Here is a 12,635-nt window from a genome sequence, read left to right as displayed (position 1 = left end):
TACTCAAAATGAAAACTGACGTGTATGCTGAGGCTACAGCAGGGAATCTGAACTACATTATATGTCCTGATATGTGATATGTGGATGTTTTACCCTCCTTGCAACTTAGTAGTATTCTACTGACACTTTCAGTGATTGATTTTATGAGATAAAATTATCCAAAGCTAAGGACAATATGCAGAGAGGTTTTTTACATTTTGCTGATGGGGAATGATTGTTGGTATTTTTATAATTGACTTACTGCTCTGCTCTCTGCTTTAATTAATTATTCATTATTAATTATAATTTATTTATTTTAGGACCGTCTGAGGAAGTCTGAAGCTCTGAAGGATGAGCTGGCAAAGTTCCTCCAAGAACATGGAGGGTTAGGTACCTGGCTGGAACAAAGTGAGCAGGAGCTCCGTTCACTTGGGGAAGGAGAAACTGATGCACAAGGCCTGAAGGGCAGGCTGGAGGAGCACAGGAAGGTAAACAAAACACACCTTAATAACACAATTTAAATGTCTCTATGCATTGTTATTGGTTCATGTGAAGCTCCAACACCCAAGTTACTCGAGCACAAACTAAATCTAACATGCTGCAGATTCTCCACAAGATGGCACTAATGTCAAACATATTTTACACAGTCTGTGATACTTGCAGGAAATGCTGGCGCTGTGGCTCTGCATTTGGATTATATTGGCTCAGCTTGGTTTCAGGTGCTTTGAAGTGAAGTAAAGTCCTGCTTTTGAGCCCATTGTAGCTGAGTAAAAACACATACTGCCCAACTATGCTTTTTGATCTTTAATTATCCATGGAAGACTGAGTTTCCACGCTCTGTTTCCATCCATTCCTAAGAACTGACATGCGCTGATTTTACACTCTCACATTCTCATCTGGGAGCCAAAGAGAAACTCCACTGAAGCATTGTGGGATAATTTTCTTGTGAAGAGTCCCTTGATACCACATTTGCAGTGTTTCATATCCTTCTCTCACACATTTATCCAGCAATTTCAGATATTTAAACTAGCAACCTGCTGGTCACAGTGATGCTTTCCATGAACACTTACAATAAAAACATGATTTTTCCCATAGACATATTGTACATATCTGCACGAAATTGCCCCCAACTGACTTGTCAATCTGTCTGTATTTTCAGCTCGCTGAAGACGTTATTTGCCACAAGGCGGACCTGCGCTTTGTTTCCATCTCTGGTCAGAAGGTTCTTGACTCTGTTCAGGCAGCTTTGGAGCAAGCTGGTGGTTCAGATCCAGCAATGGACAGCACCAAGCAGCTAGTAACTGACAAGCTGCAGGATGCTAACCACAGATACACAAACCTACACACTAAGGTGAGGGATACTAGAGTACATTCTAGAAATTGTTATAAATTGTGCTCAGTTAATTAGTCCCTCACACTTTGAAATGGTTTGTCTGTATGTGCAGTCAACAGAATTGGGCGGCCGTTTGTCCGGCCTGTTGGAGAGGTACCAGCAGTATCAGGATGAGGTCGTCTCCCTCCACTCGTGGCTCAGCACTCAGGAACAGAACCAAAGCATAGCCAAGCCCAGTGGAGAGACAGACCCTCAAAACCTGCAGAACACACTACGACAAGTACAGGTGAAGCACACATTACAAACATTTACACAAAGTGAGAAGGCAGATTTTCAGAGTATGGAAACATTTTGTTCATGATCTCAGCCAGTTAAAGGTCATCTTTCCCAGCCGCTACATCATGTTGAGCACTCTCCAAAAAGTTAAAATTGAGTCAAGAAATGTCTGGAAAAAGTAGAATAATAAATCACAAAGTATGCGGGAACCTTGGTTTTAAATTTTCCTGTCAGCTAATAAAAGGATTTAATTTTGAAGACAAGTGTTTCCTCTGTCATCAGATGCTGCAGGATGAGCTGGCGGAGCGTTCCGTGCAGCTTGAGAAGGTGAAGAGAGCAGGAAGAGATCTGGTCAGCACAGATGAATCGCCTTCCCTCAAAGCTGTTGACATCCTTTGTGCTGCAGGTAAATTTAATCACTTTCATTGTCGAAAACAAGAACTCACAAATACACATCAGATTACTTAGTATTTATATGTAAACAGATGCATGTAAAAATGACATGAGTGAATTTAAAAAGGTCACGTTTTTATTTTGCCACCTCTTTTTTTTCAGATGGTTTAGAGAAGAGGTTTGGCTCCCTCTCTACCTCTGTATCAGAGCGGGCAGAGCAACTGCAGACAGCAGTGGCCCAGTCTGTCAGTGTCCAGGAGGGCCTGAAGGGTCTGCTAAGCTGGCTGGACAAACTGGTTCTCAATCCTGGACCAGTCGAGCCCACCGCACAGGCTGTTCAAGATGCCCTGACCCAGAACCAGGTATATAATAAGCTGAGGAAACTCTGTAATTATCAAGTAATTATTTCCTAATGTCCAAACACAGCAATCAGTCAGTCAGTCAGTCTATGCTAATGAAACATTAAAAAAAACATAATACAGATTTTCCAATTAAAAAAGAAGAAGATGTGCATATGATCAGTAATGCAGCACAGCAGGTTTCATCAGTGCATTCACTGATTACAACTCTTTGATTGGCACATGTAAGAATCAATAAATTGCTGAAGATTTTTTTAAAAGTCTCAATTTTTAAAACCAGACTTCTTCTCTCCCTTCCCCAGAAACTTCGCCAGGAGCTGCTGTCCAGGCAGGGCAGCGTGGAAGCAACACGAGACTCTGTTTCCAAACTCCTTCAGAGCGCCGATGCCTCCACGGCCTCTGGCCTTCAGGGTCCTTTAGACGAACTTACTCAGCGCTATGCTGCAGCGCAAGCTAGCCAGGCGGAGCGGGAGGCTGAGCTCAAAGGGCTGTTACCCAGACTGGAGAGCTACGAACGTTTGGGGACCGACCTCCATGTCTTCACACAGAGCCGAGTGAAGGCTCTGAGCCCGGCGGGCCAGCCAGACCGCAGCGTGGATGACTACAGGCAGACCATTGAGGTCATTAGAGGGGTCATATTTTCATAACCATCATTGAATAATAGGGTTTAAAGTTTTTAAAACTTCTTAATACCTCTAAGGGAATCAGTGGATTAGTTTATTCAACACTTGTTGCCTCTGTGTGTATTCTCAGGAGGTCAGGTCCGAACTGGAGCAGGAAGCCAGCCAGCTGAAATCCTTCTGCAACCTCGGCACAGAGCTCAGCCAATCAAAAGCATTCAGTAACACTCAAAGCTTACTGGATAATGTCAAAGGGGTTTCTGATGAGTTCACCCAACTGGAAACTAATGTCAACGAAAGGTAAAAATCTTACAGGCAACATGTTTTTTTTTTTTTATTGTTATACTGTTTTTGTCAGTTGTGTAGTTTCCCATAAATTACACAAGGGGGCAGCAAATACAAAGCTTTCAGGAGTCTATCAATCCTTCACCTGTGTAGTTCCTGATGCTCAAATATGAGGAGGGTCAATTCCAGTTTGACTGACAACGTACCAAATAACCTTTAGAGAGAGTGCAACTGAAAAAGATTTGATTAGATATGATACGACTACTTATAAAAGAATCATGTGACTTGCTCTGCAGAACAGACTGTGCCACTGGCATTTCCAAAATTTGTTTTCTAAATTTGTAGCCTTCATGGGGCACCAGTTGCTATGCCTACCCCGTCTGACGTCGTATCAGTGAGCAGCCACACTTGAAGCCTGTCAGAGGGGGCTGGGAATTTATAAATACCATTTTACTTGAGTTTGGTTAGCCAGTCACATAAAAACAACCAATATAGTCTTTTGCTTTAAAGGTGTCTTGATCAGATGCAAAGAGATAAATAATGTGATTAATAAATTAATTATATACAATCTATAACATGGGTGTGGGTAGAACATACTAATACTTGATGTCTGGGATTATTTACTGTGTGTAAGATCTTTCACAGCAGTCCAAGTACTGTGCAGTGTGTTTGTGTGTGTCAACTGTATGTGTGCACTGTGCCTGTGTGGCCGGTGAGAGCTGGTGAGTAGGCCTGGGTGCTAATATAAGCAGAGTGGACACGGCTCATTGTCCGTCCTATAAACGGCCTACTCGGATGACTCCCAGCCTCGATTCCCGAGGGGGAGAAAATAGCAGCATGATAATGATACCGCTCAATGCCAGACGACTTCTCAGAGCTGTTTTGTCTGCGGGCAGTCCGCACTTTTCCAGCCATAGCTCGAGACAAATCACATACAAAGACAAGAAGGTCAGGGCTGTGTTAATGCTGCCCAGTGTGGACCTTGAATAATCCCTCTCAATGATGCTTTGTGTATTGTTTTTTTCATTATTTTATAGATGTAAAATCAGTTCAAGCAAGATCATATGATGGTTTTACTTTGTGCTGAAAACATAATGTGATTGAAGTAAAAAAATGTTCTGCTCTTCTCTGTCCTCATGTCCCCTTCCTCTTCTTCCTCTCCTCCTTTTCATATTGCTGTTTTTCCTTATGCAACTCTTCCTCATCCTCTCTATCTCTGTGTCCATCCTATCTTCTTCATTCTTCTGTTTTCCTCACAGGTTTGCTGCCATCCAGGCATGCGAGCAGCAGCTGCTGCAGTTCCGCGGCCTCTCTGGCTCCCTCCTCAGGTGGCTTCAGACAGCACAGGAGCAGCTGCCGTCCAAAGAGGCCAACCTCACCACAGAGGCCCTGCAGAGAAGAGTGCAGCAGCTCAAGGTGTGTGTGTATTCAAACCCTGCATCCTCTGGCTTAACTTAAACAAAAGGATAACATTTAGTGAACATACTGTTTTAATCCAGCTACTTTATTGTGTGTTCTTAAAGCTCAATGACTCAGTAAAATGAATTATCCTTTCAGGACTTGATGAACGACTGGGAGTCACAGCGATCAAGGGTTCAGGAGCTGAATAAGACGGGATCAGAGCTGGAGTCCCTCATCATCGACATCACCGCTCCTCAGGCCAAAACTGGTAAGAGCAGGGATGGAAACACACTCACACATAAGAATACTTTGACCCTTCCCTCCTATTTTCCTCATAAGTGCATATTTGCAGGCATGACTTAGGTGTGATTTACAGATGATATAGGTGGGAGGAAAATCACCAAAGTGTTTATAAAATAATTTGACCTGATATAAAGACTATGGGTATCCTCCATGTCTTTTCTCTCCTCTGTCATCTGTTTTCATGGCTTTTGTGCAGCGTCCTCAGTTCTCCTGCTGAGCTCTGTGTGCTATGAGGTGTTTGTGGGTTGCAGGATGTCTTGATGCTTTTTGGAGCTTGTGTCAGAACTTTAAATGTGTCCACATTATGCTGAAAGATTTGAACATTGCTGGTCCTGTTTTGTGTGTGATTATGCTGGCGTGGGTGTGTGTTTTAGTGGCACTGTCTCAGTCAGGTGTGTGTCTTTCTCCCAGGTGCTCCTCAAATCAATGGCTCAGCAGGTCCCAGCAGTGTCAATGGCATTCACACCTGTAAAGGTGAGCTCTCCCTCCAGCTCTCTCTTTCTCCTCTCCCTTCGTCTTTTTTGTTGCCTCCTGAAAATAGGTTTCCAAATTATGTGGTGTTTATGATTTCCTTGTAATGGTCACTTTGAGACATTACTGCGCTGTCCCCTGTCCTGTGTACTGTGCTGTCCTGTGTACTGTCGCTCTCTGCTAATGCAAACATCTGTCAGTGGCAAATTTGCTCAAATTAAACATCTATCGCAGCATCCATCATTTATTTTGGCTACCTTGGTCTGCCTGCACTGTATGCCTGTAGTTCTTATTAGCCCACTTTACTTCGTTGACGTAATTCTTACAAGATTTACCAGTTGTTTTCTGTATCTGCCCTGCTGCTAACCTCCATTTTATTATAGGCTAAGCAATTGTCTCCTTTCTTTCATTGTGTTCTCAGACCTGACAGAGCTCCAGGTAGCCGTGTCTGATGTAAACGGTCGATACGAGGCGCTGGGCGGGGAGTTGAAAGAGCGTCTTGGTCGCCAGCAGGCCTCGCTAGAGCTGAGGCAGAAAGCCAGGCAGGGCACCGAGGAGCTCAAGAGCTGGCTGACAGACAGAGAGCACAGCTTGAAACAAGGACAGACCGCTTCTCCCTCCAGACCTGAGGTGGTACGCGCCCAGGCCCAGGAGAACAAGGTAAAGGATTGGGTCTCTTTATAATGTATGTTTTGTGAAGCTTATCCCAGGTAGCAAAGCAATGTCACAGCTACTATCCATAGCGCCCAAATCAACACAAAAATTGTCTTAATTGCTTATATATGTGATAAATTTAAACATCAGAACTGTTATCTTTGCTTTATCTGATTGAAAGTGTATCATTATCTTGCTGCATAGCTACAGGGTTTTAAAGTTTGCCCTCTTCCTCTCCTTCTTTAGGCCCTGCTTTCAGAACTGACTGAACACTCTGGGAAGGTTGATGAGCTGAAGAGCACACTGAGGAAACTGATTGCTGACAATCCTGACTCTCCTGAGGCAGACAGCTGGAGACAGCAGCTTCAAGAGATCGGTATGTGCTGCAAATGACAAGAAAGACATGAGGGCATATGGCGGGATGATGGGACAGCCATTTTACAGAAACTGATAGTTCAGAGCTCTGTCCGATATAATGCAGATGCCCAAAGGCAAAAACTTTAGTAGAAGGATGGGTGAAACTAAATGGTACTGAAGTAATGGCCAGAAGACAACAGCTGCTGGATATACTCTCTGTAGCAGTCATAGAAATACTGTACAGTACTTATAGCACAGTTTAGAAAGAACCTGTGTCGGGAGAACATGAGGCAGTCATGTGGAGGTGACATAAAGGAGATGCAAGTTAGTGAAACAGGGAAAGAATTCTTTCCATTTAGAGGAATGTGATCTGTTAGGCCAGTCAGTGATTTTATGTTACCTTATGTCTGTTGGGCTTTTCCATGAATATGAAAGAGAAAGAGAACTAGAACATTGTCAACATTAGCTGGGCATGAACAGGTAAAATAAATGTGTATAAACCATACAAAAGGGCTCAAACTCAATTGGACATCGGAGAGAGAATCAGACCGGTAGATATCTGAGGATGATGGAAATAATATAAGAAGGAGGGCTAAGACTTCCATGTCAAGGTCCAAGTGAGACCATCTTCCTCTGTTTGAAGATCACAATTTGATATTTTGTGACTTCAGAATTTAGATTTATGTGAAAATAAGTGGTACAACGTACAGTACATTTCCATATTTTCAGGGCTTTGTCAAAGAGTTTGTTAAAGAGATGATGGAAATATATAATAGTAATTGCAAAATAAAAGCAAGGCTCAAAACAAGGAAGTTAAGGAAAAAGAGTAGCCATTTTAACTCTAGTGCGTTTTTGAAAGCAGTTAAAAAGAAAGTGGCACAGTGCCTTAGAATTTGTAATAATTTTTCTAAAAGGTTGTGAGGAATTGAGATCAATATTATCTAGGGAGAGAGTGGGAAGTGTTCCTGTCAAAGCTATTTGTTCGCTCGGCGCTCGCATACTTGATATTTTTACCAGGGCCTTCTGTGAGGTAACCGAGACAGAAATATATAAGGTGAAATCCAAGAAGGGGGCCTTTATATTTCATATTTCATAATGCCTTTTCAAAGCCATGTGGCCACAGACACACACACACTCACACTCTGCTGGATGCCTAGAACATGAGTCAGAGAGGAAGAAAGAGACAGAAGAAGTAGGAGGAGGAACAGAGGAAGAAAAACTCACTTATTGTTTTATCAGTGTTATTCACTTTGAGTCAGGTTTAAATCAAGAGGCTTTGGGAGGTTTCTTCACCATCACTGTTTGATTGAAACGTCCCATTAATTGAAGCAAGAAACTGGACAGAAAACATGAAACAATGAATATGCTACAATGAAATATATACACACATCAAAATTTTGCATATGGTATAAGTTTCTTGCACTCCTTTCTTGATTCGCCATTTCCCCAGACTTGCGCTGGCAGACAGCCAATCAGGCTGCAGCCCAGAGGCAGACCGAACTGGAGACTTGTGCTGATAGGCTGGGCAGCTTCGCCTCAGCAGCCAGTCAGTTGGGCCCGTGGCTGAGGGAGAAGGAACTGATGATGAGCGTGCTGGGACCGCTGAGCATCGACCCAAACATGCTCAACACACAGAAACAACAAGTGCAGGTATGTGATAGAAGAATCACAGAGATACTGCCAAAAGGCACAGCAGTTATCAATACACACACAGAGAAAATGAGCATGAGAAGAAATGCATCAAAGAAAACGATGATGATGAAAATGACTAATGTGTAGTAATGATTTTATGATCTGAATGAACTATAAATACTTGATTGACTTAGTTGTCTCTTGTTTTGAGACTTCCACTGCAGTCAATAAAAGCATGTTGAAGATAAGAACATTTTTTTAGATTTGGCATACTTGGTCACACGTGGTAGTATTAAAATCATAAAGTAATATGTAAGATGTTCATTTTTGGACGATCAAAATGTCACTGAATTTTTCCTGGATCTTCAGGTTTTCCTTTGTTTTAGACACAAAACTGGCTCCCATCACTGAATAATGTGCTCCCTCCTGTCTCACAGTTTATGCTGCGTGAGTTTGAGACCAGGCGGCCACAGTTTGACCAGCTGACCCAGTCTGCAGAGGGAATCCTCTCCCAGACTGGTGACTCTGCTCAGGACCCTAAGGACCTAGAGGAGGTGCGTTCTGAACTGGGCTCCATCTCCCAGCAGTGGGAGGACCTAACAAACCGACTGAGTCAGAGATCAAACCACATTGACCAGGCCCAAGGAACCAGTGAACGCTACCAGGTATGTCTTATTAGTCATGGTTAAATGGTATTGTTTTATTGTCAGCATGATGGTATGATTCTCTAACTCGCCTTGTCTCCCACCAGGCTTTGCTCAGAGAGCTCTCCTCTAGTGCCTCTGCTCTCGGTGAGAGGTTGGATGCCCAGGCTTCACTGAGCGCCCAGCCTGAGGCACTGAAACGTCGCTTGCAAGAAACTGGAGAGATCAGATCAGAGCTGGAGAGACGGCGGAGTGAGCTGGCCGAGGCTGAGAGGCTCTGCCAGGAGCTCAGCGCCATTGTGGCTGAACCCTACCTGAAGGAAGAGCTTAGTAAACGACTGGAGAGTGTCAGCGGACCGCTGAAGAGTTTAGAGGAGCGTGCAGGTTTGTGGAGTTTCTGTAGTTTATATAATAATTGTTGTTAATGGGTTTGATACAATCCAGTGTTCGCTATAGTAACTGCTCTGGCGTCTTTATCACAGTTTATTTGTCCGTAGTGATTTTCTCTACAAAGATAAGTGTTCAATAAATATTTCCTTTCAAACGTAATCCCTCTTGAGCCATAATAGGAATACTGTTTAGATGATAAGAAAATCCTACTAACAAATCCACTGAAATAAATGCAACAAAAAGTCCTATTTGTCCTTTTGTGTTTGAAATTGTTTTCAAGTGTTTATGTTTGTAATCCCTTTTCTCTGTTTTTTTTCCTTTAGCTGACGGTCTGTCTCAGCTCCAGACTGCCCTGTCATCCACTCAACAGTTCCAGCAGATGTTTGAGGAGTTGCGCTCCTGGCTTGACAAGCAGGCAGATCCCAAAGAATCATCCACTGATGCTCTACCCTGTAAGTCCGAGGCTATCCGCTCCCTACTGGCACAGACAAGTGATCTCCAGCGGGGGATCGCAGGTCAGCGAGGTTCCTACGAGCTCATTCAAGCCGAGGGAGCATCACTGCTAGCCACTCTGCCTGCAGGTGGAGACGAACGGTCTGCCCTGCAGTCTCGCCTTGCCTCCTTGAGGCAGGACTGGGAAGGGCTGAACCAGAGAATCTCCGATCAAGAGAACAGACTTAAGACCACCCTGAGCAAAGCAGAAACCTACCAGCAGCACAAGACCGAGCTGACACCGTGGTTAGCAGAGTGTGAACAGAAAGATGGAGAGATCCAGCCGTCATTGGATGCATCAGCCCTGGATGAGGCTTTACAGAAGGCTCGGGGTCTATCTTTGGACCTCGAAAGACGACAACCTCTCCTCGAGGCTTTCAATACTGCAGCCGATCAGCTGCTGGAACAGTGCTGCATCGGGGAGGAAGAGGTACACAGTTTTACTGATTTCAGTCTATGACTTCTACTCTGACTGTTTTGTTTATGTGTTGGCTTGCTATGCGTTATAGCTGAATTGTTCTACTGAGGGAATTCGGTTTTTAGCCGAATTGGTTTTGTTTCTCTATATCATGGTATTATTGGAGTATTGTTAGTGATTTAAAAGTCAGAAATCAAGCAAAATAAGAAAACTAAACTATGTAATGTAAACAATTTTTGTAGGTACGAGATGAAAAGGCCCAGCTGAACCGCAGGGTGGACAAACTGGGTGAGAGACTTCATAACCACACCTCCCAGCTGGAGGAGCTGGCTTGTCGCCTGAAAGAGTTTGAAGAGGGTAGACAGGCTGCAGAGAGGAGGCTGGAAGCCGCCAAGCACCAGATTGAAGTCCAGGAGGCTTTGGGACCACAGGTACCAAGAATATTGTTCATTGTCCACATGTCACTTTCATCATTCCTTAATAACTGCATTAATATGATTACATCATTATTATAACTATTCATATTTGCTTTGTTCAGGCATGCAGTGCGAAGAGCCTGGAGCGACTTAGAAGTCAGCAGGAGAATCTAAGGTCCCTGAAGCCTCAGGTGGTCTACCTCAGAGACCTGGCCCAGGGGCTGGTACAGGACTCACCACAGACAGCAGGAGGCAGCACTGAGGGCACACAGAGGCTTCAGGAGCTGGCCAAAGAAACAGAGAAAGACTATGATGACGTTACTGAGAAGGTGAGGGGCGGGGTCATGGTCAGAAAAAGAGACATAAAGTGGAAACTTGTTGTTTTCTTTTGTTTAATATGCTCCAGTTCCTTCAGGTTAGCAAAGTGATTATTGGGTAAATCAAGACATTAAACATACTTCAAACAATTACATTATGTGAGGACACTGGTTCATGTTTTGAGTTACTGGATGTTCAGTATAATTTCGAACACACTGTTTAGTGCACTGATGAGATTCAGGTGGTTGTGGTTATAGTTCTTTGTAGTTTAGTGTCAGCACTTAAGAACGTACTCACATTTTTTTCATAGCTGACTTTTGTGGGGGAAGTTCCTCCTCCCAAAACCATCACCAATGAAAGCTATTGAATGTCCAAAACATACTTGACCCACATATTAAAGCAGTGCAGAGTCCTCAACCCAGCAGGTAGCCGCGGAGAAAGAGACGAAAGGGGTCGTAAAAGTAATGAATTAATGTAACCTCAACAATTTATGCTAACTGGAGAGAAGAGAAGTTGTACAACTGGCGGGGAAACTATTTATACAAAGGGTTGCAGTGTGAGATGGTGTCAGATCTAATTTGTGTGTGTGCATGTGTATGTGTGTGTGTGTGGGTGCTGAGCAGACAAGTGTCAGTGAGCTGAGTGAGAGCAGAACAGCCATAGCTGTCAGAAGAGTTTGGCTTTTTGAGTTACAGTAGTAGTCTTATATGGTCACTGTAGACATTCAGCACTTTATCACAGTTTGAAATGTAAACCTGAGTTTGGAGAATTCAGCTCCCACAGTATTGCATCTATTTTCTGCAATCCAGCCTCCAAATATTCCTTTTAAGGTTGCAGCTATCAGAGGAACCCTGACTGTATATAAAAGACCAATGCACTGTTATATACTGAGATGTTTAGTTTCTCTTTTTAAAATATTGATCTGATGTCGTTGTTGAGTTCCTCGGCTGGTGGAGATGCAGACTGACTCTTAGATAATGCTCTACTGTCTGTTTCTCGCACATACATAGACAGAGCCTATTTTTACTTGCTGTTGTGTTGCGTCATTCTTTGGTATTGTTGCATGCTATTCTGTTCCAGTGATTTGTTCAGTTTTGACATGGAAAATATTTCGACACAGGCTACCCTTTAAAAGATTAGTGTGTGTTTTGATTAATCTGTTTGTATCACACAGATATCATCACTGTCCTTTATTCATGATAAATATCTGGTTTTATTGGCGATTTGGTGGCAAATTGCAACTGAACTGACTGTTCTTAAAGAATCTAATCATTGTCCTGAGGAGTGTAATTTCAGTTTTGTAACTTGTTTTAAAACGTTGCTCTGTGCTCAAAATCAACCTAAAAATCTTTTTCTGTCTATGTGACACCGTGAATAATAGGTTTGCCATGCCAGGAGTACTACAGTGATCAGAGAGAAAATGTTTCTGCTGGAAATGTGGTGCACTTGTTGATGAAATGTAAAAATCACTGGACGTCTCCTTACCTCCTATTATGCCTTTTATCCTCTGTCCATCTCTCTACTTCAGATCGAGCAGTGCTGCTCCACCCTGGAGTCCCGGCTACAGGGCGTCGGCGAGGTCCAGTCTCATGTTCGTGATGTCTTCTCACGCCTTGCCGACCTTGATGATGAACTGGACTCCCTCAGCCCAGTCGGACGCGATGCAGATTCCCTGGCATCTCAGGCCGACGCCCTAAAGGGCTTTTTGACACGTTTGACCAACCTCAGGTCAGAGCTGGAGGGTCACTCTTCAGACTGCACCTCCATGCTGCGGCGAGAAGGCTCCTCCCCTGATCTCCTGGCTCTCAGGAGGGAGACAGAGGCTCTGAACCGCCAGGCTGGCAAGGTGATGGGGGACAGATGATGATGATTATGATGATGGTTGTAATTTGGA

General features: G+C 43.6%; 1 protein-coding gene across 25 annotated transcripts in view; it reads left to right on the top strand.

The window, feature by feature from the left end:
* The window catches only part of macf1a (microtubule actin crosslinking factor 1a), a 230,812-nt gene that overhangs the window by 159,900 nt on the left and 58,277 nt on the right, over positions 1-12,635 (top strand). For 23 of the 25 annotated variants that reach the window (XM_030411327.1, XM_030411323.1, XM_030411328.1 and 20 more), the window contains 19 exons: positions 300-467; positions 1,139-1,330; positions 1,425-1,598; positions 1,871-1,994; positions 2,144-2,343; positions 2,643-2,960; positions 3,094-3,260; positions 4,505-4,661; positions 4,803-4,914; positions 5,361-5,423; positions 5,842-6,080; positions 6,321-6,450; positions 7,882-8,081; positions 8,501-8,728; positions 8,815-9,091; positions 9,421-10,019; positions 10,250-10,438; positions 10,546-10,752; positions 12,270-12,587. In XM_030411327.1, coding sequence (XP_030267187.1) covers positions 300-467; positions 1,139-1,330; positions 1,425-1,598; positions 1,871-1,994; positions 2,144-2,343; positions 2,643-2,960; positions 3,094-3,260; positions 4,505-4,661; positions 4,803-4,914; positions 5,361-5,423; positions 5,842-6,080; positions 6,321-6,450; positions 7,882-8,081; positions 8,501-8,728; positions 8,815-9,091; positions 9,421-10,019; positions 10,250-10,438; positions 10,546-10,752; positions 12,270-12,587 — 4,062 coding nt within the window. The remainder of the gene's footprint in view (positions 1-299; positions 468-1,138; positions 1,331-1,424; positions 1,599-1,870; positions 1,995-2,143; positions 2,344-2,642; positions 2,961-3,093; positions 3,261-4,504; positions 4,662-4,802; positions 4,915-5,360; positions 5,424-5,841; positions 6,081-6,320; positions 6,451-7,881; positions 8,082-8,500; positions 8,729-8,814; positions 9,092-9,420; positions 10,020-10,249; positions 10,439-10,545; positions 10,753-12,269; positions 12,588-12,635) is intronic. The other 2 variants (XM_030411325.1, XM_030411306.1) reach the window with 1 other exon arrangement.

Source organism: Sparus aurata, chromosome 3 (genome assembly GCF_900880675.1).
Source record: "Sparus aurata chromosome 3, fSpaAur1.1, whole genome shotgun sequence".
Lineage (NCBI taxonomy): Eukaryota > Metazoa > Chordata > Actinopteri > Spariformes > Sparidae > Sparus > Sparus aurata.
The sequence above is the reverse complement of the archived record's forward strand: the minus strand, read 5'-3'. Positions and strand labels throughout refer to the sequence as shown.